The 27478-nt window shown below is 45.0% G+C and overlaps 1 protein-coding gene across 1 annotated transcript in view; it reads left to right on the forward strand.

The window, feature by feature from the left end:
• Nucleotides 1-12215: 12215 nt before the first annotated feature.
• Nucleotides 12216-27478, forward strand: part of LOC117509729 (zinc finger protein 501-like) — an 18116-nt gene continuing 2853 nt past the window's right edge. The window contains exon 1 of the mRNA XM_034169442.1: nucleotides 12216-12540. Within this exon, the coding sequence (XP_034025333.1) occupies nucleotides 12345-12540 (196 nt within the window). The 5' untranslated portion in view covers nucleotides 12216-12344. The remainder of the gene's footprint in view (nucleotides 12541-27478) is intronic.

The raw sequence follows: 27478 nt of genomic DNA on the forward strand, positions 1-27478 counted from the left end.
GACAATGTGGCCGATGTACTTCACTTGAGGCTGACAGAATTGGCATTTGTCAATGGAAACTTTCAAGCCAATCTCCTCTAATCTGTCCAACACCTTGAGGAGACGCCGCTCATGCTCTTCAAGCGTTTTGCCAAAGACGATGATATCATCCAAGAACACAATGACTTCCAGGAGATGCATGTCGCCAACAGCTTTCTCCATCAAGCGTTGAAATGTTGCAGGGGCTCCAGTAATTCCCTGTGGCATGCGTTCAAACTGATAGAACCCGAGGGGACAAATGAATGCTGTCTTTTCTTTGTCCTCTTCGGCCATCTGTATCTGGTAGTAGCCACTACGCAGATCTAATACAGAGAACCATTTACTGCCAGATAAAGAGTCCAAGGCATCATCAATGCGTGGCATTGTGTACTGGTCTGGTGTAGTGCGGTTGTTGAGTGTTCTGTAATCAATACAGATTCTTATAGTCCCATTCTTTTTCCGTACTACAACGATTGGGGAGGCATAGGGGCTACGGGACTCTGTTATAATTCCAGCGGCCAGCAACTGTTGTATGTGCCGCCTCACATCATCAATGTCTGCTGGGGCTACTCTTCTTGATCTTTCTCTGAATGGTCTGGTGTCATGCAGGCGTATGTGGTGCTCGACTCCTTTGGCCAAACCAACATCCCACTCATGTAGTGAGAAAACGTTCCGCCTCTCAGCCAATTTCTGCTTAAGCCGGCTCTTCCACTCCTCGGGGATAGGGGAATCTCCAAAATCGAAAAGGCTTGGGTCTACAGTCTCAGCTATGCAGTCAGATGGGTGGATTGAGGTAACTGTGTCAACAGCATACATTTCAGCAATGACAGTTCCCACTGGTATGGAAGTTGTCTTTTTGGACTCATTCTGAATGAGCACAGTGAGACTGTTACTGTCTATGTCAGCATCTGGAAGCACTCCGGGCTGAACCAGCACACCTGCTGGGAGTGGCTGGGCAGTGGAGGCGTCAATCAACACCAAATCTTTAGAGGGGGCTGCATATCTGTCTAATTTGCATGTTGCGTAATACTTTGCACCTGGAGGGATGGACAGCGGATCGGGTCCTTTCCAATTGATCTGGCCCAGAACTTCCTCCTTTTCCAGCTTGTCTTTAACTAGCTCCTCTTGTTCTCTGACTGGAGCATATACAGACTGAATTCTCATTGAGTGAACAGCGTTCTTGTCGCTCTCTATCTTCACAATTTCCCATAAACGATGGAACAGAGATGTACTGGTGCCAACAAGCACAGGAGTTTGCTGTGGGTAGTTGGGCTCACGACAAATCAATGCGAGTACTTCTACTTTCCCAGACACGCCAGTGATCTCCTCAGTAAACTCCATCTCTACCACAACATAGCCTTTATAAGGAAATTCTGTGTCGGAGAGGCCCCAGAGTCCAAGTCTAGAGAAAGGTACTATTGGAACATCTGTCAAGTGCTCGTTATACCAGCTTTCGAAGATGATAGTCACATTGGACCCACTGTCAATGAGAGCGTCGCAAGGTACATCATTCACTTTGATGGTATGAATGAATGATGGGCCCACAAGACCCTCAGGTAGGTCAGTGTCATTTTCTGGGACTTCAACCTTGCGGATCCTAGCCACACACTGCTCTTCTGCAGTGGGCTCTGGCTTCCCTTTGGTGGGATCAGGTGCTCTTCGCACCAAACGTATAAGCTTACTTATGACTTTCTGGGGGTTCTCTGGCCCAGTACATCTCATAGCTATATGACCATTTTCTCCACACCTGTAACAGAAATATTCATCGGAGTCTTTGGGAGAGGTTTCTTTGAACAGCGCAGACTTGTAACTGGGGGCTGATTTGTTTTGGCTGGGCTGTGTCCTGTGTTCTCGCTGGGGGGCTGAGGTGTATTTCACTGCCATTACACTCATTTTGTTTTCTAGTGCTTTCACTTGTTTTCTTAGTGACTGGAGTTCACCCTGTGTCTCAGTTTTCAGTTTCTTTTTTTCTTTCGGACTCTTGCAATGCCAATCGGACAGAGACTGAGGTTGTGGATGGTTTCTTTCCTCCAACAGCTCTCTCAACTCTTTAATCTGAGCTCGTAGTTCATCCTTAGAGGCTGAATCAGGTTCTTTCTCCTTTTCCATGTGAATGGTACATACACGCTGATGGCGCATACGTGTAATTTGACTTTGTCTAACTGACTGGCGACTTTCCTCTTCAATCACTTCTCGCAGCAGATTCAAGAATGTAGGGGGGTTATCTCTCCGCTCCCTTATTTTCAATTGAAGCAGCATGAGGTCTGAGGTGGATCCTTTTATGAGCTGCTCTACTCGGGCTTTGTTAGCATCACTAACAGATAACCCACCTCTCTGCACAACTTTGACAAGAGACCTCTCCAATCTTCGCAGGAAATCAGACATGCACTCACCAGGCTGTTGGTGGAGAGCTCTGAATGACAAATAGAGTTCCTCTCCTGACTCTGCTGTACCAAAAATGCTATCTATGGCCTCTATGTAGTCATGGGGACTAGCATCAGGTTGAGTCATATGCACTGCTTGAATGATCTCCAAGGCGGGCCCTTTGAGACTTTCCAGTATTCGCCTTCGTTTCTCTTTATTAGAGCATTCACCTTCATCTACTAGAAGTGAGGCTTGCTCCAACCAGCTGTCTAGTGACTCTTCTCCAGTAGGGGTGGGACTGATACCAGAAAATGTCCTTAAACGTCTGTAAGAGTGGTTGTCGGGCGGTTTGTTCGTTCTGACCATTATATCACCAACTGCACGGATGATGGCCTCAGGATTACTGTTCTCTTCTCTAACGGTGCTCAAACCCTGGATATTAATCAATCAATCAATTTTTTTATATAGCGCCAAATCACAACAAACAGTTGCCCCAAGGCGCTTTATAGTGTAAGGCAAGGCCATACAATAATTATGTAAAACCCCAACGGTCAAAACGACCCCCTGTGAGCAAGCGCTTGGCTACAGTGGGAAGGAAAAACTCCCTTTTAACAGGAAGAAACCTCCAGCAGAACCAGGCTCAGGGAGGGGCAGTCTTCTGCTGGACTGGTTGGGGCTGAGGGAGAGAACCAGGAAAAAGACATGCTGTGGAGGGGAGCAGAGATCGATCACTAATGATTAAATGCAGAGTGGTGCATACAGAGCAAAAAGAGAAAGAAACAGTGCATCATGGGAACCCCCCAGCAGTCTACGTCTATAGCAGCATAACTAAGGGATGGTTCAGGGTCACCTGATCCAGCCCTAACTATAAGCTTTAGCAAAAAGGAAAGTTTTAAGCCTAATCTTAAAAGTAGAGAGGGTGTCTGTCTCCCTGATCTGAATTGGGAGCTGGTTCCACAGGAGAGGAGCCTGAAAGCTGAAGGCTCTGCCTCCCATTCTACTCTTACAAACCCTAGGAACTACAAGTAAGCCTGCAGTCTGAGAGCGACACGCTCTATTGGGGTGATATGGTACTACAAGGTCCCTAAGATAAGATGGGACCTGATTATTCAAAACCTTATAAGTAAGAAGAAGAATTTTAAATTCTATTCTAGAATTAACAGGAAGCCAATGAAGAGAGGCCAATATGGGTGAGATATGCTCTCTCCTTCTAGTCCCCGTCAGTACTCTAGCTGCAGCATTTTGAATTAACTGAAGGCTTTTTAGGGAACTTTTAGGACAACCTGATAATAATGAATTACAATAGTCCAGCCTAGAGGAAATAAATGCATGAATTAGTTTTTCAGCATCACTCTGAGACAAGACCTTTCTGATTTTAGAGATATTGCGTAAATGCAAAAAAGCAGTCCTACATATTTGTTTAATATGCGCTTTGAATGACATATCCTGATCAAAAATGACTCCAAGATTTCTCACAGTATTACTAGAGGTCAGAGTAATGCCATCCAGAGTAAGGATCTGGTTAGACACCATGTTTCTAAGATTTGTGGGGCCAAGTACAATAACTTCAGTTTTATCTGAGTTTAAAAGCAGGAAATTAGAGGTCATCCATGTCTTTATGTCTGTAAGACAATCCTGCAGTTTAGCTAATTGGTGTGTGTCCTCTGGCTTCATGGATAGATAAAGCTGGGTATCATCTGCGTAACAATGAAAATTTAAGCAATGCCGTCTAATAATACTGCCTAAGGGAAGCATGTATAAAGTGAATAAAATTGGTCCTAGCACAGAACCTTGTGGAACTCCATAATTAACTTTAGTCTGTGAAGAAGATTCCCCATTTACATGAACAAATTATAATCTATTAGACAAATATGATTCAAACCACCGCAGCGCAGTGCCTTTAATACCTATGGCATGCTCTAATCTCTGTAATCAAATTTTATGGTCAACAGTATCAAAAGCAGCACTGAGGTCTAACAGAACAAGCACAGAGATGAGTCCACTGTCTGAGGCCATAAGAAGATCATTTGTAACCTTCACTAATGCTGTTTCTGTACTATGATGAATTCTAAAACCTGACTGAAACTCTTCAAATAGACCATTCCTCTGCAGATAATCAGTTAGCTGTTTTACAACTACCCTTTCAAGAATTTTTGAGAGAAAAGGAAGGTTGGAGATTGGCCTATAATTAGCTAAGATAGCTGGGTCAAGTGATGGCTTTTTAAGTAATGGTTTAATTACTGCCACCTTAAAAGCCTGTGGTACATAGCCAACTAACAAAGATAGATTGATCATATTTAAGATCGAAGCATTAAATAATGGTAGGGCTTCCTTGAGCAGCCTGGTAGGAATGGGGTCTAATAAACATGTTGATGGTTTGGATGAAGTAACTAATGAAAATAACTCAGACAGAACAATCGGAGAGAAAGAGTCTAACCAAATACTGGCATCACTGAAAGCAGCCAAAGATAACGATACGTCTTTGGGATGGTTATGAGTAATTTTTTCTCTAATAGTTAAACTTTTGTTAGCAAAGAAAGTCATGAAGTCATTACTAGTTAAAGTTAATGGAATACTCAGCTCAATAGAGCTCTGACTCTTTGTCAGCCTGGCTACAGTGCTGAAAAGAAACCTGGGGTTGTTCTTATTTTCTTCAATTAGTGATGAGTAGAAAGATGTCCTAGCTTTATGGAGGGCTTTTTTTATAGAGCAACAGACTCTTTTTCCAGGCTAAGAGAAGATCTTCTAAATTAGTGAGACGCCATTTCCTCTCCAACTTACGGGTTATCTGCTTTAAGCTACGGGTTTGTGAGTTATACCACGGAGTCAGGCACTTCTGATTTAAAGCTCTCTTTTTTAGAGGAGCTACAGCATCCAAAGTTGTCTTCAATGAGGATGTAAAACTATTGACGAGATACTCTATCTCACTTACAGAGTTTAGGTAGCTACTCTGCACTGTGTTGGTATATGGCATTAGAGAACATAAAGAAGGAATCATATCCTTAAACCTAGTTACAGCGCTTTCTGAAAGACTTCTAGTGTAATGAAACTTATTCCCCACTGCTGGGTAGTCCATCAGAGTAAATGTAAATGTTATTAAGAAATGATCAGACAGAAGGGAGTTTTCAGGGAATACTGTTAAGTCTTCTATTTCCATACCATAAGTCAGAACAAGATCTAAGATATGATTAAAGTGGTGGGTGGACTCATCTACTTTTTCACACAACAGCCTTCCTCCTTCAGCTTCCACCATCTGATCCTTTGTTGAGCTCTCACTCTCTTCTTCTTCTTTACCTCTAAAGTCATCCTACAAGCAACCATCCTATGCTGTCTAGTGACACTCTCTCCTGCTACCACCTTACAGTCTGTGATTTCTTTTAGCTTGCATCTCCTATAAAGAATGTAGTCCACCTGTGTGCACCTTCCTCCACTCTTATGTTACTCTGTGCTCCTCCCTTTTCTTAAAGTAGGTATTCACCACAGCCATTTCCATCCTTTTTGCAAAATCAACTACCATCTGTCCTTCCCCATTCCTATCCTTGATACCATATCTACCCATTACTTCCTCATCACCTCTGTTCCCTTCACCAACATGCCCATTGAAGTCTGCTCCTATCACCACTCTTTCATGCTTGGGCACACTCTCCACCACCTCATCTAACACACTCCAGAAATCTTCTTTCTCCTTCATCTCACAACCTACCTGTGGGACATATGCACTGATGATATTCATCATCACCCCTTCAATTTCCAACTTCACACTCATCACCCTGTCAGACACTCACTTAACCTCCAACACACTTTTAACATACTCTTCCTTTAAAATGACATCAACACCATTTCTCTTTCTGTCCTCACCATGGTACAACAACTTGTACCCACCGCCGATGCTCCTGCTCTTACTTCCCTTCCACTTGGTCTCTTGCACACACAATATGTCTACCTTTCTCCTCTCCATCATATCAGCCAGCTCTCTCCCTTTACCAGTCATACTAGCAACATTCAAAGTCCCCACTCTCATTTCCACCCTTCTAGTTTTCCTCTTCTCCCGCTGTTCGTGGCAACGTTTTCCTCCTCTTCTTCGTCGTCTTCGCCCAGCAGTAGCCCAATTTCCACCTGCACCCTGTTGGGCAACAGCACCGGTGGCGGACGTTGTTAACCCGGGCTGCGACCAATCCGGTATGGGAATCGAGCAGAAAACAAAGAGATTTGTCATTAAAGGGTCGTAGTCTTTTAGCCAAGGCTGAAGGTCTTGGCTTGTTTACATTGCATCCTCACTTTCTCTTGATAACAAAAATGCTAAAAAGATAGATCAGTTCCTTTTTAATTTTCTTTGGAGAAACAAAATACATTATATAAAGAAATCTACAGTTATTATTTCTTCTAAAAATGGAGGACTTGATTTTTTAGACTTCTCAACTTTAAGTAATGTCCTTAAACTTAAATGGCTAAAAACCTTTAGAACAAATGAAACTTCCATGTGGAACCTTGTTCCAAAATATATTTTTGATCAAATTGGAGGGCTACATTTTTTACTATTTTGTAATTTTAAAATTATCAAAATTCCTCTAAAACTATCAAACTTTCACAAGCAGGTCCTATTAGCATGGTATCTGATTTATGAGCATAGTTTTTCTCCTCAGCATTATTATATATGGAACAATTATGAAATTTTCTTTGTTATCACAGTTTTCTAAAATTCTGGAAAAAATATTTGTAAAGAGGTTGAATGAATTTACACTCAACAAAAATATAAACGCAACACTTTTGGTTTTGCTCCCATTTTGTATGAGATGAACTCAAAGATCTAAAACTTTTTGCACATACACAATATCACCATTTCCCTCAAATATTGTTCACAAACCAGTCTAAATCTGTGATAGTGAGCACTTCTCCTTTGTTGAGATAATCCATCCCACCTCACAGGTGTGCCATATCAAGATGCTGATTAGACACCATGATTAGTGCACAGGTGTGCCTTAGACTGCCCACAATAAAAGGCCACTCTGAAAGGTGCAGTTTTATCACACAGCACAATGCCACAGATGTCGCAAGATTTGAGGGAGCGTGCAATTGGCATGCTGACAGCAGGAATGTCAACCAGAGCTGTTGTTCGTGTATTGAATGTTCATTTCTCTACCATAAGCCGTCTCCAAAGGCGTTTCAGAGAATTTGACAGTACAACCAACCAGCCTCACAACCGCAGACCACGTGTAACCACACCAGCCCAGGACCTCCACATCCAGCATGTTCACCTCCAAGATCGTCTGAGACCAGCCACTCGGACAGCTGCTGAAACAATCGGTTTGCATAACCAAAGAATTTCTGCACAAACTGTCAGAAACCGTCTCAGGGAAGCTCATCTGCATGCTCATCGTCCTCATCGGGGTCTCGACCTGACTCCAGTTCGTCGTCGTAACCGACTTGAGTGGGCAAATGCTCACATTCGCTGGCTTGAAAAGGAGTGGACCAACATTCCACAGGCAACAATTGACAACCTGATCAACTCTATGCAAAGGAGATGTGTTGCACTGCATGAGGCAAATGGTGGTCACACCAGATACTGACTGGTATCCCCCCCCCAATAAAACAAAACTGCACCTTTCAGAGTGGCCTTTTATTGTGGGCAGTCTAAGGCACACCTGTGCACTAATCATGGTGTCTAATCAGCATCTTGATATGGCACACCTGTGAGGTGGGATGGATTATCTCAGCAAAGGAGAAGTGCTCAATATCACAGATTTAGACTGGTTTGTGAACAATATTTGAGGGAAATGGTGATATTGTGTATGTGGAAAAAGTTTTAGATCTTTGAGTTCATCTCATACAAAATGGGAGCAAAACCAAAAGTGTTGCTTTTATATTTTTGTTGAGTGTATATCCAAACATCATATACTTAGTGAACAGCAGTATGGTTTTAGAAGAAGTTGCACTACTTCACTGGCTATAATTGACTTGTTGAGCAAGTTACAAATGCAATAGAGATGAAGCAATATACTGTAGGGGTTTCCTTTGATTTACAGAAAGCATTTGATACCACAGATCATTCTTTATTATTGGACAAATTACAGAAGTACGAGGTATGGCATTAGAGGATTATTTAAATTGTTCCGTTTTCAATTTTTTTCATTTATATCATGCCAAATCACAACAGAGTTGCCTCAAAGCGCTTCACACAGGTAAGGTCTAACCTTACCAACCCCCAGAGCAACAGTGGTAAGGAAAAACTCCCTCTGAGGAAGAAACCTCAAGCAGACCAGACTCAAAGAGGTGACCCTCTGCTTGGGCCATGATACAAACATAAATTACAGAAATAATTCACAGAACAATTCATGGACAAATATACAAGAAATGCTATTGGCGCACAGGACAGGAGGATCACCAACACGAATACAACTCCCATCTCTGGATGGAGCTGCACCTTAAACAGAGAGAAAAAACAGAATCAGGCATCAGAAAGACAAAAAATACTGTATAATTTGCCAGCATTAAACAACAAGAAAAACAGAAGAAATACTAATGTGATCGCCGGCCACTAACCCTAAACTTCACTAAAAGACATGAATTAAAAGAGTAAAAAGTGTAAAACAAAACTTTGTCAGTATGCTAGCCATATGAAAGGGAAAATAAGTGCGTCTTAAGTCTGGACTTGAAAGTCTCCACAGAATCTGACTGTTTTATTGATGCAGGAAGATCATTCCACAGAACAGGGGCACGATAAGAGAAAGCTCTGTGACCCGCAGACTTCTTATTCACCCTAGGGACACAAAGTAGTCCTGCACCCTGAGAATGTAAAGTCCGGGCCAGTAGGTAAGGTTTAATTAGGTCAGCTAGATAGGGAGGTGCCAGTCCATGAATAATTTTATAGGTTAGTAGCAGAACCTTAAAATCTGATCTCACTGGGACAGGAAGCCAGTGAAGAGACGCCAAAATGGGTGTAATGTGGTCAAACTTTCTGCTTTGTGTCAAAAGTCTGGCTGCAGCATTTTGAACCAATTGGAGACCCCTAATGCTAGACTGCGGTAAACCAGAAAATAGAACATTGCAGTAGTTCAATCTAGAAGAGACAAACGCATGGATCAGGGTCTCAGCATCAGCCATAGACAGGATGGGACGAATCTTCGCTATATTTCGCAGGTGGAAGAAAGCAGTCCTAGTAATATTTCTAATGTGGAGGCCAAAGGACAACGAAGGATCAAAAATGACCCCAAGGTTCCTCACTTTGTCAGTGTGATGTATGACACACGAGCCTAGGCTGAGCGTTAACTGGTCAAATTGATGCCGATGTCTCACTGGACCAAGAACCTGAGACAGATAGCCAGTATAATTTATATTTTTCTTATAGAGAGTTGGAAGATGCTATCCAAGGTGGTGCTAACACCACTCCAGGGCAGGATGGAATTAGCTATAAGCTGTTGCAGTGTCTGGATGAAGGAACGATGCATGAAATTTTAGCACTGTTTAATTATATCTGGGAGGAAGGATTTTTGCCAAAGGCTTGGAAGTGTGCTATTGTGGTCCCGATACTGAAACCAGGAAAGGATCCGTCCTCTCCCTTGTCTTACAGGCCAATAGTTTTGACATCTGTGTTGTGTAAGGTGATGGAGAGGATGGTAACCAATAGACTTGTGTATTTTCTTGAAACTAGGGGTTTTTTTGTTAATTACCTGAATGGGTTTAGCGGAGGGAGGAGCACTGTCGATTCGGTGGCAGTATTAGAAAGAAATATTAGGAGAGCTCTTATAAATAAGGAGGCTGTACTTGCTGTTTTCTTAGATATAGAAAAAGCTTATGATAGTATGTGGAGGGAAGGATTACTTATAAAACTACATGATGCAGGGGTCCGTGGGAGGCTGTTTTATTGGATTAAGAATTTTCTAAGTGGTCAATCAATTCAGGTAAGGGTGGGAAGCGTGCTTTTAGACCCAGCAGGAGTAGATAACGGTACTCTGCAAGGGACAGTTTTAAGTCCCATCTTATTTAATGTTATGATTAATGATATCTTTGAAAATGTTGATAGTAGGTTTGGCAAATCTCTCTTTGCTGATGATGGCGCCATCTGGAGGAGTGGGAGGAATTTTAAGTATGTGTTTTCTCAAACACAGAAAGCCTTTGACCAAGTTGTGCAGTGGACAAAGAAGTGGGGGCTTAAGTTGGCCGTTGAAAAAAGTAAATTGATGATTTTTGGGTTAAAAAGAAAGATTCCATCTGAGAGCCTCTGCATGTACGGCTCATCAATTGAAAAGGTTAAAGTTTTCACATTTTTAGGGGTGTGGTTTGATGAAAAGCTGATCTGGAAAACACATCTAGGGAAAGTAATAAACCAGTGTGAGAAGGTAATTAACATCATGAGAAGTCTGTCAGGCAGTGGATGGGGAGCAGAGAGATGCACCTTATTGCAAATTTACAGAGCCATGATTAGGTCCATTTTGGATTATGGGTGTGCAGTTTTTGGGAGTGCTTCCAAAACAATATTGTGCCATCTGGACCGTGTCCAAAACAAAGCCTTGAGAGTCTGTTGTGGGGCCTTCAGGACTACACCTGTTCCAGCTCTGCTTGTGGAGATGGGATAGAGCCCTCTACGGTTAAGAAGGGAAAAACTGGGGGTGCATTATTGGGTTTGGGTCGCTGGGTCCAGCAGTAGCTTAGCAGCTAAATGTCTCCTGGATGAGTTTGGGGAGTTCAGCAGGAAAAAGCAGGATTTATTAGCCATATTGTGAAGGTAGCAGGCACTATGGGGCTTCAAAAGGACACTGTCGTGGGGTTGAGGTGGCCGTCAGTGCCATCCTGGTGCCTGCCTGAGCACGAGGTAAATGTTGAGCTGATGGCCATGGATAAAGGAGCTGCTGCTCGGCACCTTAAAGTGTATTTATGTGAGCAGGAGGATTCTATTCTAATTTACACCGATGGGTCTAAAGTGGGACAATCACAAAAAACAGGCTTTGGGATGTTCATTGCAGAGTGTGCGTGTGACTGATAACCTTTCTGTGTTCTCTGCTGAGCTTCTTGTGATCTTGTGGGCGTTGCGGTGGATAGAAGAGCATCGGCCCACACACTCCATTATCCTCTCTGATTCTGCAGCTGCATTACTGGCTCTTAGACACAGGACAGATTTTGTGCTGTCTCCAACAAACTGAGAACAGGGACTCTAGTGTCCTGTTTGTTTGGGTCCCTGGACATTCTGATCTTGTAGGAAATGAAACAGCCGATGTATTGGCCAAAGAATCACTTTGCAGAGGCACTACTGACCTTCACCTCGCACTGGGGAAGCACGAGTGTTATAGTAAATGCAGCAAGTATCTCCAAAATCAGTGGCAGGAAGAATGGGAGGGGAGCACAGGGGGAGACTTTATTTTTCTTGTCAGCCGTCAGTTCCGGTCAGTAGGCAGCTCCGGGCTTCTTGTCGTAGGGATGAGGTTGTCTTTACTAGAATGAGCCTGGGGCACTGTGCTTGTTTAGGGTGTGTAAACATGCTGATGGATTGTGTGGGTGTGGGAGCCCTGAAACAGTTATTCACGTGTTGTTGTCATGCAGCAAATACAGCAGAGAAACGCAGCACCTGTTTGTGGAACTGGCTGATCCTGGACTGACCACATTTTTCTTTAAATCCCTTTTTTCGTATCATGCGAACTCTGAAGAAATCAGGAGTGCTATTATTTGTTTTCTCCGCCTGACTGACGCTTACTCAAGAATATAGTGTAACGTCGGCATCATAACAGAGGGGGGCAGCATTGCGCACACCAGCGTATAGCCTGCCGGAACCCTATTAGAAGAAGAAGAAGAAGAGCCTCTGCTGAAAAATGCAGAAGAAGAAATGGCGCTTGTGTTTCGTTTTCTTCCTTTTCTTTGATTAAATGTCGCCGAGATCAAAGACGGAGCCGCGAATGCAGAGCGGGTAGGCGGAGCTAAGCCGTATACGTCACAGTGTTTGTGGAGGAAAAACGTCTTTTTTTCTTCTGGTGATGCCGTTTAAAGGCCAAATGTTGAGAGTTTTGGTGACGCAGCGACTGAGTGCAGCTGCCGAGGACATATTTGGACTGTTTGAAAGAACCATCGCAGAGTATGAGCAGGAACTGTGCCGGTCCAAAGAAGAGAACCGACGACAGCGACACCTGCTGGACGCCGTCTTTAACGCTGAGGTCCACTTAAAACAAACAGGTCAGACACAAAGACACATGGACACACAGACACACACCAGGACAGAGACACTGACATGGATATGGACAGAAACACACATGGACACAGAGACACACACATGGAGACACAGAGACAGAGACACAAACATGGAGACACAGAGACATGCACATGGAGATGCACAGACAGAGACACTGAAATTGACACAGAGACACACACATGGAGACACACACCAGGACAGACACAGAGACACGCACATGGAGACACACACACCAGGACAGACATAGAGACACAGACATGGAGACACAGAGACATGCACATGGAGATACACACAAAGATAAGACTCAGAGACACACACATGGAGACACACAGACACAGACACACACACATGGAGACACACCAGGACAGACACAGAGACATCAATCAATCAATTTTATTTATATAGCGCCAAATCACAACAAACAGTTGCCCCAATGCGCTTTATATTGTAAGGCAAGGCCATACAATAATTATGTAAAACCCCAACGGTCAAAACGACCCCCTGTGAGCAAGCACTTGGCTACAGTGGGAAGGAAAAACTCCCTCTTAACAGGAAGAAACCTCCAGCAGAACCAGGCTCAGGGAGGGGCAGTCTTCTGCTGGGACTGGTTGGGGCTGAGGGAGAGAACCAGGAAAAAGACATGCTGTGGAGGGGAGCAGAGATCGATCACTAATGATTAAATGCAGAGTGGTGCATACAGAGCAAAAAGAGAAAGAAACAGTGCATCATGGGAACCCCCCAGCAGTCTACGTCTATAGCAGCATAACTAAGGGATGGTTCAGGGTCACCTGATCCAGCCCTAACTATAAGCTTTAGCAAAAAGGAAAGTTTTAAGCCTAATCTTAAAAGTAGAGAGGGTGTCTGTCTCCCTGATCTGAATTGGGAGCTGGTTCCACAGGAGAGGAGCCTGAAAGCTGAAGGCTCTGCCTCCCATTCTACTCTTACAAACCCTAGGAACTACAAGTAAGCCTGCAGTCTGAGAGCGAAGTGCTCTATTGGGGTGATATGGTACTATGAGGTCCCTAAGATAAGATGGGACCTGATTATTCAAAACCTTATAAGTAAGAAGAAGAATTTTAAATTCTATTCTAGAATTAACAGGAAGCCAATGAAGAGAGGCCAATATGGGTGAGATATGCTCTCTCCTTCTAGTCCCTGTCAGTACTCTAGCTGCAGCATTTTGAATTAACTGAAGGCTTTTCAGGGAACTTTTAGGACAACCTGATAATAATGAATTACAATAGTCCAGCCTAGAGGAAATAAATGCATGAATTAGTTTTTCAGCATCACTCTGAGACAAGACCTTTCTAATTTTAGAGATATTGCGTAAATGCAAAAAAGCAGTCCTACATATTTGTTTAATATGCGCTTTGAATGACATATCCTGATCAAAAATGACTCCAAGATTTCTCACAGTATTACTAGAGGTCAGGGTAATGCCATCCAGAGTAAGGATCTGGTTAGACACCATGTTTCTAAGATTTGTGGGGCCAAGTACAATAACTTCAGTTTTATCTGAGTTTAAAAGCAGGAAATTAGAGGTCATCCATGTCTTTATGTCTGTAAGACAATCCTGCAGTTTAGCTAATTGGTGTGTGTCCTCTGGCTTCATGGATAGATAAAGCTGGGTATCATCTGCGTAACAATGAAAATTTAAGCAATACCGTCTAATAATACTGCCTAAGGGAAGCATGTATAAAGTGAATAAAATTGGTCCTAGCACAGAACCTTGTGGAACTCCATAATTAACTTTAGTCTGTGAAGAAGATTCCCCATTTACATGAACAAATTGTAATCTATTAGACAAATATGATTCAAACCACTGCAGCGCAGTGCCTTTAATACCTATGGCATGCTCTAATCTCTGTAATAAAATTTTATGGTCAACAGTATCAAAAGCAGCACTGAGGTCTAACAGAACAAGCACAGAGATGAGTCCACTGTCTGAGGCCATAAGAAGATCATTTGTAACCTTCACTAATGCTGTTTCTGTACTATGATGAATTCTAAAACCTGACTGAAACTCTTCAAATAGACCATTCCTCTGCAGATGATCAGTTAGCTGTTTTACAACTACCCTTTCAAGAATTTTTGAGAGAAAAGGAAGGTTGGAGATTGGCCTATAATTAGCTAAGATAGCTGGGTCAAGTGATGGCTTTTTAAGTAATGGTTTAATTACTGCCACCTTAAAAGCCTGTGGTACATAGCCAACTAACAAAGATAGATTGATCATATTTAAGATCGAAGCATTAAATAATGGTAGGGCTTCCTTGAGCAGCCTGGTAGGAATGGGGTCTAATAAACATGTTGATGGTTTGGATGAAGTAACTAATGAAAATAACTCAGACAGAACAATCAATCAATCAATTTTTTTTTTTTATATAGCGCCAAATCACAACAAACAGTTGCCCCAAGGCGCTTTATATTCAATCAATCAATCAATTTTTTTATATAGCGCCAAATCACAACAAACAGTTGCCCCAAGGCGCTGGGGCAACTGTTTGGCAAGTTGGCAAGGCCATACAATAATTATGTAAAAACCCCAACGGTCAAAACGACCCCCTGTGAGCAAGCACTTGGCTACAGTGGGAAGGAAAAACTCCCTTTTAACAGGAGGAAAGAGTCGCCAATAACCAGAGTTTGATCCTCGGTGGGTGTGTCGCAGAGTGGGGAAAAACGGTTAGAAATGTGAATGGGTTGGCGGTGTACACGGGGCTTCTGTTTAGGGCTACGCTTCCTCCTCACAGTCACCCAGTCGGCCTGCTTTCCCGGCTGCTCGGGATCTGCTGGAAGGGAACTAACTAACTAACTAAGCTACCTTGGTCTGCACTGACTACAGGGGCCTGGCTAGCTGTAGAATTTTCCACGGTGCGGAGCCGAGTCTCCAATTCGCCCAGCCTGGCCTCCAAAGCTACGAATAAGCTACACTTATTACAAGTACCATTACTGCTAAAGGAGGCCGAGTAACATTTAACATTGAAAATGCCATAGACATGCTAACGTGTTAGCATCTGTCCCGTTTTTAAGTTATAAAATACATCCATCAACTGTTTCAGAAGACCATAACAGGTCGGTTTAACATAGAAAAGGTAAATATTACTCACAGCCATATGCTCTTTAGGGTTTTAGCGGGGGAAAGCAAAAGAAAAAATTAATCAACGAAGCAATGATCAAAGCACTCGATCTGCAAATCACTGCTTCGATTGGTACAAGGTTCAAAGCAAAGCCGCGCTGCAGAAAAGTTGATTACAGACCCGCTGCAGGGTCTGTAATCAATGTAGAGAAATGATAATTTTCCTGACAAACACCCCCGAAAACAATGGCCACTCTGAAGGACCGATAAGGGAATCGTTAAGTAAAAAGGTTATTGATGTCGGTGTATCAAATCATTTCTTAACGATACCCGAAAGGAACCGTTTCTTTATACCCATCCCTATTCAGGACAGACACAGAGACACACAGACACAGAGACACACACATGGAGACACACAGACACAGAGCCACACACCAGGACAGACACCCAGACACAGAAACACACACCAGCGCAGACACAAAGACAAGCACGCAGAGACGCACAGACACAGAGACACACACCAGCACAGACACCCAGACACAGAGACACACAAAGCACAGACACCCAGACACAGAGACACACACCAGCACAGACATCCAGACACAGAGACACACACCAGCACAGACATCCAGACACAGAAACACACACCAGCGCAGACACAAAGACAAGCACGCAGAGACGCACAGACACAGAGACTCGCACACGGAGACACATAGACACACACAGACACAGAGACACGCACACGGTGACACACAGACACAGAGACACACACCAGCACAGACACAGAGACAAGCACGCAGAGACACACAGACACGGAGACACGCACACAGTGACACACAGACACAGAGACACACACCAGCACAGACACAGAGACAAGCACGCAGAGACACACAGACACAGAGACACACACCAGCACAGACACAGAGACAAGCACGCAGAGATGCACAGACACAGAGACACGCAGACGGAGACACCCAGACACAGAAACACACACCAGCACAGACACAAAGACAAGCACGCGGAGACGCACAGACACAGAGATACGCACACGGAGACACACAGACACAGAGACACACACCAGCACAGACACAGAGACAAGCACGCAGAGACACACAGACACAGAGACACACACCAGCACAGACACAGAGACAAGCACGCAGAGATGCACAGACACAGAGACACGCAGACGGAGACACCCAGACACAGAAACACACACCAGCACAGACACAAAGACAAGCACGCGGAGACGCACAGACACAGAGATACGCACACGGAGACACTCAGACACAGAAACACACACCAGGACAGACACAAAGACAAGCACGCGGAGACACACCGACACAGAGACACGCACACGGAGACAACCCAGACACAGAAGAGACACGCACACGGAGACAACCCAGACACAGAAGAGACACGCACACGGAGACACTCAGACACAGAAACACACACCAGCACAGACACAAAGACAAGCACGCAGAGACACACAGACACAGAGACACTCATACGGTGACACACAGACACAGAGACAAGCACGCAGAGACACACAGACACAGAGACACACACCAGCACAGACACAGAGACAAGCACGCAGAGATGCACAGACACAGAGACACGCAGACGGAGACACCCAGACACAGAAACACACACCAGCACAGACACAAAGACAAGCACGCGGAGACGCACAGACACAGAGATACGCACACGGAGACACTCAGACACAGAAACACACACCAGGACAGACACAAAGACAAGCACGCGGAGACACACCGACACAGAGACACGCACACGGAGACAACCCAGACACAGAAGAGACACGCACACGGAGACAACCCAGACACAGAAGAGACACGCACACGGAGACAACCCAGACACAGAAGAGACACGCACACGGAGACACTCAGACACAGAAACACACACCAGCACAGACACAAAGACAAGCACGCAGAGATGCACAGACACAGAGACACGCACACAGAGACACATAGACAGACACAGAGACACGCACACGGAGACACTCAGACACAGAAACACACACCAGCACAGATACAGAGACAAGCACGCAGAGACACACAGACACAGAGACACTCATACGGTGACACACAGACACACACCAGCACAGACACAGAGACAAGCACGCAGAGATGCACAGACACAGAGACACACACACGGAGACACCCAGACACAGAAACACACACCAGCACAAACACAGAGACAAGCATGCAGAGACGCACAGACACAGAGATGCACACGGAGACACTCGGACACAGAAACACACACCAGGACAGACACAAAGACAAGCACGCGGAGACAACCCAGACACAGAAGAGACTCGCACATGGAGACACAGAGACACGCACACGGAGACACACAGACACAGAGACACACACCAGCACAGACACAGAGACAAGCACACAGAGACACACAGACACAGAGACACGCACACAGTGACACACAGACACAGAGACACACACCAGCACAGACACAGAGACAAGCACGCAGAGACACACAGACACAGAGACACACACCAGCACAGACACAGAGACAAGCACGCAGAGATGCACAGACACAGAGACACGCAGACGGAGACACCCAGACACAGAAACACACACCAGCACAGACACAAAGACAAGCATGCGGAGACGCACAGACACAGAGATACGCACACAGAGACACACAGACACAGAAACACACACCAGCACAGACACAGAGACAAGCATGCAGAGACGCACAGACACAGAGACGCACACGGAGACACTCGGACACAGAAACACACACCAGGACAGACACAAAGACAAGCACGCGGAGACAACCCAGACACAGAAGATACACGCACATGGAGACACAGAGACACGCACACGGAGACACACCGACACAGAGACATGCACACGGAGACACTCAGACACAGAAACACACACCAGGACAGACACAAAGACGAGCACGAGGAGATGCACAGACACAGAGACACGCAGACGGAGAAACACACACCAGCACAGACACAAAGACAAGCACCCGGAGACAACCCAGACACAGAAGAGACACGCACATGGAGACACACAGACACAGAGACACGCACACGGAGACACTCAGACACAGAAACACACACCAGGACAGACACAAAGACAAGCACGCGGAGACAGACCGACACAGAGACACGCACACGGAGAAACATAGACAGACACAGAGACACGCACACGAGAAACATAGACAGACACAGAGACACGCACGCAGAGACGCACAGACACATAGACAGACACAGAGACACGCACACGGAGAAACATAGACAGACACAGAGACACGCACGCAGAGACGCACAGACACATAGACAGACACAGAGACACGCACACGGAGAAACATAGACAGACACAGAGACACGCACCAGCACAGACACAAAGACAAGCACGCAGAGACGCACAGACACATAGACAGACACAGAGACACGCACACGGAGACACTCAGACACAGAAACACACACCAGCACAGACACAGAGACACTCACAAGGTGACACACAGAAACAGAGACACACACCAGCACAGACACAGAGACAAGCACACAGAGACACGCACACGGTGACACACAGACACAGAGACACACACCAGCACAGACACAGAGACAAGCACGCAGAGATGCACAGACACAGAGACACGCACACAGAGACACCCAGACACAGAAACACACACCAGCACAGGCACAAAGACAAGCATGCGGAGACGCACAGACACAGAGATACGCACACAGAGAGACACAGACACAGAAACACACACCAGCACAGACACAGAGACAAGCACGCAGAGACGCACAGACACAGAGATGCACACGGAGACACTCAGACACAGAAACACACACCAGGACAGACACAAAGACAAGCACGCGGAGACGCACAGACACAGAGACACGCACACGGAGACAGCCCAGACACAGAAACACACACCAGCACAGACACAGAGACAAGCACGCAGAGACGCACCGACACAGAGACACGCACATGGAGACGCACCGACACAGAGACACGCACACGGAGACGCACTGACACAGAGACACGCACACGGAGACGCACTGACACAGAGACACGCACATGGAGACGCACCGACACAGAGACACGCACATGGAGACGCACCGACACAGAGACACGCACATGGAGACGCACCGACACAGAGACACGCACATGGAGACACAGAGACACGCACATGGAGACACAGAGACACGCACATGGAGACACAGAGACACGCACATGGAGACACAGAGACACGCACATGGAGACACACAGACACAGAGACACGCACATGGAGACACACACCAGGACAGACACATTAATATTCCATTTTTTTATTTGTAAAAACAGGCATTTTTACGGAGCCCTGGAAGTGTCATCGCAAAATGTTTTGCATGTGGAGAGAATGTGCGCTCATTTTATTATTTTTATTCTTAGTTTTATGATGTGCACATGTTTTATTATGTTGTAAAATGTGCACTCAATATTCTCTTGACACATAAATGTTGGCTTTACACTGTGCAAGTTTTGGCTCTTTTTCAGATGATTTTCATTCGTGCCAGAATTTTTTGGACCGAGTTTCAGGTTAATCGTGCATCGTGTAGTGTACATGGAGTAACAAGCTGCGTTTAACATCTCACGACCACCTCCTGATCGCCGATCATATGGTCGAATGAAAATCAAACCTGTTTGATATTATTCTGGTCGGCCGTCGTGAGGGTATCCTGCTGCTGAAGCGCTACAAGCGTCCAACCGCTCACACTGTGCATGTGCAAACACCACAGAGCTGTCTTGTAATGTTTTTTTTTTTTTTGTCATTTTGTTTTTAAACTTTGATGTCTCCCCTCGAGAGTTTTTGTAAATTAAGTTTGAAAAAACTTAACTTGTGATTAAAAATATCATACAGTGTCTGTTCAGCTTCAGGATGAATACTGCCATGAACACTACTGGCCAGTAGATGGCAGTAGAGGCCTTGAAAACTTGCCAAAACAAAATTCCAGATAATCCGTGTCTGCTACATTTAAGATGCGTGGAATTTAACAAACGCAAATACAACAACGTCTATAAACCCAGAGAATATATTCACGAGAGTTTTAGGCACTAGAGTTTAATGCTGCTGTCCGTGGAGCTTGAACAGAGTGTCTGAAATGCATTTGTACTGTCGTGAACGTACTGAGATTACTCTATCATACCCATAATGCACTGCTGGGCACAGCATGTCCACACTAAAACCTTAAAAATTAGCACATTACTTTAAAACTAAAACATATATCTAATATTTTCACTTTATAAAACATCAGACATGACAGTAATTTTAAATAACTTGTCCAAAATTAGTTTGGTTAAAATTTTAACCATAAGTTAAAAATGTATGCCTCTGGATGACTTAGGTGATATTGCCAACGTATCAGTATGGTGTAAAAGAAAATGATTTTTTTTTTTTTTTTTTTTTTGTGACCAGTTCTTCTTTTCCTGCAGAGGATAGAGCAGTTTCTTCTAGAAGCAGCTCTCTTCTGTTTGCAGAGGGTAGAACTACACATCTGTTAGGAAACTTTTAACAGGTAGGTGCTCAGCTGATTTTAAATTTTAAAAATGTTTGTCACTGTTCATCTTTGTTTACTATGTTATCGGTCTAAAAGTTATCGGACAAAAATGTATCGAAAGATAATTAGTCCGATAATGGTTTTTAAAGTTATCTAAAAGATAATCCGATAATGAACAAAACATTATCTTCGATAATTATCTGTTATCGGATTATCAGAACTGTGCCCACCACTGATGGAGACAGACACAGAGACACACACATGGAGACACAGAGACACGAACACAGAGACACACATGGAGACACAGAGACACGAACACAGAGACACACATGGAGACACAGAGACACACACATGGAGACACACAGACGCACGCACATGGAGACACACACTAGGACAGACACACATACGTACATGGAGACACAGAGACACACAGACATATGGAGACAATCAGACATGCACAAGGAGACACACAAGAAGACTGACACACACATGGAGACACACACAGGGACAGACACAGAGACGCACATGGAGACACACACAGGGACAGACACAGACATGCATATGGAGACACACAGGGACAGACACAGAGACGCACATGGAGACACACACAGGGACAGACACAGACATGCATATGGAGACACACACAGGGACAGACACAGACATGCATATGGAGACACACACCGGGACAGACACAGAGACATGCACAGACACAGAGACACGCACATGGAGATGCACAGACACAGAGACACGCACATGGAGATGCACAGACACAGAGACACATACAGAGACACACCATGACAGACACAGAGACATGCACACAGAGATGCACATGGAGACACAGACACAGAGACACGCACATGGAGACACACACCAGGACGGACACAGACATGCACACGGAGACGCACAGACACAGAGACACCCACACGGAGAATCACAGACACGCACACGGAGACGCACACACATGGAGATGCACAGATACAGAGACACGCACATGGAGACACACAGAGACACGCACACGGCGACACACAGACACACACACACAGAGAGATGCACAGACACACACAGAGATGCACAGAGACACGCACACGGAGACGCACAGACACAGACACGCACATGGAGACACACAGGCACGCACACAGAGATGCACAGAGACAGGCACAGGGAGACACAAAGACACAGAGACACGCACAGGGAGACAGAGACACGCACATGGTGACACACTGACACAGAGACATGCACACGGAGATGCACAGACACAGAGACACGCACATGGAGACACAAAGACACAGAGACACGCACATGGAGACACAAAGACACAGAGACACGCACATGGAGACACAAAGACACAGAGACACGCACATGGAGACACAAAGACACAGAGACACGCACATGGAGACACAAAGACACAGAGACGCGCACATGGAGACACAAAGACACAGAGACGCGCACATGGAGACACACACAGGGCACACACAGGGACAGACATAGAGACACACACGGAGACACACACCATGACAGACACAGACACGCAGATGGAGATGCACAGACACAGAGACACACACATGGAGACACACAAACACAGACACACGCATGTGGAAACACGCACATGGAGACACAGAGACACACTCACATGGAGACACAGAGACACACTCACATGGACACACAAACTTTCCTTTTTGCTAAAGCTTATAGTTAGGGCTGGATCAGGTGACCCTGAACCATCCCTTAGTTATGCTGCTATAGACGTAGACTGCTGGGGGGTTCCCATGATGCACTGTTTCTTTCTCTTTTTGCTCTGTATGCACCACTCTGCATTTAATCATTAGTGATCGATCTCTGCTCCCCTCCACAGCATGTCTTTTTCCTGGTTCTCTCCCTCAGCCCCAACCAGTCCCAGCAGAAGACTGCCCCTCCCTGAGCCTGGTTCTGCTGGAGGTTTCTTCCTGTTAAAAGGGAGTTTTTCCTTCCCACTGTAGCCAAGTGCTTGCTCACAGGGGGTCGTTTTGACCGTTGGGGTTTTACATAATTATTGTATGGCCTTGCCTTACAATATAAAGCGCCTTGGGGCAACTGTTTGTTGTGATTTGGCGCTATATAAAAAAATTGATTGATTGATTGATTGATGGAGACACAGAGACACACACCAGGACAGATACACACAGACACCGAGACACGCACTTGGAGACACACACCAGGACAGACACCGAGACACACACATGGAGACACAGACCAGGACAGACACAGAGACACGCATATGGAGACACACACCAGGGCAGACACAGAGACACGCACATGGGGACACACACCAGGGCAGACACAGAGACACGCACATGGGGACACACACCAGGGCAGACACAGAGACACGCACATGGGGACACACACCAGGGCAGACACAGAGACACGCACATGGAGACACACACCAGGGCAGACACAGAGACACGCACATGGAGACACACACCAGGGCAGACACAGAGACACGCACATGGAGACACACACCAGGGCAGACACAGAGACACGCACATGGAGACACACACCAGGGCAGACACAGAGACACGCACATGGAGACACAGAGTCATGCACATGGAGAAGCACAGACACACGCACATGGAGACACAGAGTCATGCACATGGAGAAGCACAGACACACGCACATGGAGACACAGAGTCATGCACATGGAGAAGCACAGACACACGCACATGGAGACACACACCACGACAGACACAGAGACACGCACATGGAGACACACACCACGACAGACACAGAGACACGCACACGGAGATGCACAGACACAGAGACCGGCTCATGGAGACGCACACATGGGGACACAGAGACGCACACATGGGGACACAGAGACACGCACACAGAGATGCACAGACACAGAGACACGCACACAGAGACGCACAGACACAGAGACACACAATCAATCAATCAATCAATTTTTTTATATAGCGCCAAATCACAACAAACAGCTGCCCCAAGGCGCTTTATATTGTAAGGCAAGGCCATACAATAATTATGTAAAACCCCAACGGTCAAAACGACCCCGTATGAGCAAGCACTTGGCAACAGTGGGAAGGAAAAACTCCCTTTTAACAGGAAGAAACCTCCAGCAGAACCAGGCTCAGGGAGGGGCAGTCTTCTGCTGGGACTGGTTGGGGCTGAGGGAGAGAACCAGGAAAAAGACATGCTGTGGAGGGGAGCAGAGATCGATCACTAATGATTAAATGCAGAGTGGTGCATACAGAGCAAAAAGAGAAAGAAACAGTGCATCATGGGAACCCCCCAGCAGTCTACGTCTATAGCAGCATAACTAAGGGATGGTTCAGGGTCACCTGATCCAGCCCTAACTATAAGCTTTAGCAAAAAGGAAAGTTTTAAGCCTAATCTTAAAAGTAGAGAGGGTGTCTGTCTCCCTGATCTGAATTGGGAGCTGGTTCCACAGGAGAGGAGCCTGAAAGCTGAAGGCTCTGCCTCCCATTCTACTCTTACAAACCCTAGGAACTACAAGTAAGCCTGCAGTCTGAGAGCGAAGCGCTCTATTGGGGTGATATGGTACTATGAGGTCCCTAAGATAAGATGGGACCTGATTATTCAAAACCTTATAAGTAAGAAGAAGAATTTTAAATTCTATTCTAGAATTAACCGGAAGCCAATGAAGAGAGGCCAATATGGGTGAGATATGCTCTCGCCTTCTAGTCCCCGTCAGTACTCTAGCTGCAGCATTTTGAATTAACTGAAGGCTTTTCAGGGAACTTTTAGGACAACCTGATAATAATGAATTACAGTAGTCCAGCCTAGAGGAAATAAATGCATGAATTAGTTTTTCAGCATCACTCTGAGACAAGACCTTTCTGATTTTAGAGATATTGCGTAAATGCAAAAAAGCAGTCCTACATATTTGTTTAATATGCGCTTTGAATGACATATCCTGATCAAAAATGACTCCAAGATTTCTCACAGTATTACTAGAGGTCAGGGTAATGCCATCCAGAGTAAGGATCTGGTTAGACACCATGTTTCTAAGATTTGTGGGGCCAAGTACAATAACTTCAGTTTTATCTGAGTTTAAAAGCAGGAAATTAGAGGTCATCCATGTCTTTATGTCTGTAAGACAATCCTGCAGTTTAGCTAATTGGTGTGGGTCCTCTGGCTTCATGGATAGATAAAGCTGGGTATCATCTGCGTAACAATGAAAATGTAAGCAATACCGTCTAATAATACTGCCTAAGGGAAGCATGTATAAAGTGAATAAAATTGGTCCTAGCACAGAACCTTGTGGAACTCCATAATTAACTTTAGTCTGTGAAGAAGATTCCCCATTTACATGAACAAATTGTAATCTATTAGACAAATATGATTCAAACCACCGCAGCGCAGTGCCTTTAATACCTATGGCATGCTCTAATCTCTGTAATAAAATTTTATGGTCAACAGTATCAAAAGCAGCACTGAGGTCTAACAGAACAAGCACAGAGATGAGTCCACTGTCTGAGGCCATAAGAAGATCATTTGTAACCTTCACTAATGCTGTTTCTGTACTATGATGAATTCTAAAACCTGACTGAAACTCTTCAAATAGACCATTCCTCTGCAGATGATCAGTTAGCTGTTTTACAACTACCCTTTCAAGAATTTTTGAGAGAAAAGGAAGGTTGGAGATTGGCCTATAATTAGCTAAGATAGTTGGGTCAAGTGATGGCTTTTTAAGTAATGGTTTAATTACTGCCACCTTAAAAGCCTGTGGTACATAGCCAATTAACAAAGATAGATTGATCATATTTAAGATCAAAGCATTAAATAATGGTAGGGCTTCCTTGAGCAGCCTGGTAGGAATGGGGTCTAATAAACATGTTGATGGTTTGGAGGAAGTAACTAATGAAAATAACTCAGACAGAACAATCGGAGAGAAAGAGTCTAACCATGAGTTAGACACAAATGGATACACACACCACGACAGACAGAGACGCACACGGAGACACAAACACAGAGATATGCACATGAAGACACAGAGACACACACATGGAGGCACACACCGGGACAGACAGACACACACACACACACACAGACAGATAGATAGACAGCTAGACACACACAGACAGTGTCAGGGTTAAACCTGTTAAATCAAGACAACGCAAACATTAAGACAGAAAAGGAGAGAGAAAGTTGCTTGAACGCTCAGTACCTTCTCTCTGAAGGCCCGTCTCCCTCCCCTCAGATTTTATTTAGATAAACACATAAGAGGGGGAACAGCAGACATGAATCATTTCAGAGTCTGTCTCCATACAGATAAGACATTTTTATGCGTTTTTCGACAGAGTCAAAACCGAACCGCTGCATCTGGTTTCACAGGGTCGTACCTTTCCCCCTCAAGGACGGGTCGCTAATTAGACTTACGCCTTGGTCCCACCAAATAATGAAGGCTGAAGAAGGAGCCAGGCATGGGTGTGAGGTGATTATTTGAAGAATGACCCACGTTTTGATCTATCACGTATCCACTATGAAGGTGCCACTATGTGCCTCTCTGTACCCCGCATGTGCCGCGTAGCAGCCTCTAGTGAGCCACGACCACCTGTCATTACAGCCTCGAATGGTTCGCATCAGCCACACTAAGCCACGTAGTGCCATGATAGTGCCATGATAACGCCATGTTGGTGCACGTTTAGGCATGAGTTTGGTCCAAACCTCCAGCCCTCCCACACTTGGTCCCTTCAAAGTGTGGGTTTTCAATTCACAGATTCACAGCAGCATTTAAAGATGTCTCTTCTTTTTTTTAAACGCAGTCCAAAAATAGACACTCCTTCACAGTTCCGCAGTTGTGCGCTGTGTGCCAGGCTGCTGTCCACCTGTAATGCACCAGACCAGCTAGACCCGAACCATGGGTTCCTGGAGAGCCGCCTCTGTGCTCCTCGCTGGCTCTGCGGCTCTCTGGCTTTTCTTCTGCACTTTAAACACACAAAACTTTGTTTGTCCGTTTATTTCTGCAAAATCGCTCTTTTGCGTGTGCGCTGCTGTTGTCCTTTCATGGACAGCCGCCTCTGTGCTCTTTCTAAGTGGCTTCCTTTCCATCCGTGGCTTGCTGGCTTTTTTTTTTTCCCTGGCTTTAAACACAATCATTTTTATGTGATTCCACTTTTAACTTTGTGTTCACCCATTTATTTCTGCAAAAGCGCTCTTTTGCACGCGGTGCCATTCTGCATACAGAATGAGGTGGCCGTTTTATTATATACACCTGTGGATAATTTTCGATATATATATATATATATATATATATATATATATATATATATATATATATATATATATATATATATAT

Source organism: Thalassophryne amazonica, chromosome 5 (assembly GCF_902500255.1).
Source record: "Thalassophryne amazonica chromosome 5, fThaAma1.1, whole genome shotgun sequence".
Taxonomy (NCBI): domain Eukaryota; kingdom Metazoa; phylum Chordata; class Actinopteri; order Batrachoidiformes; family Batrachoididae; genus Thalassophryne; species Thalassophryne amazonica.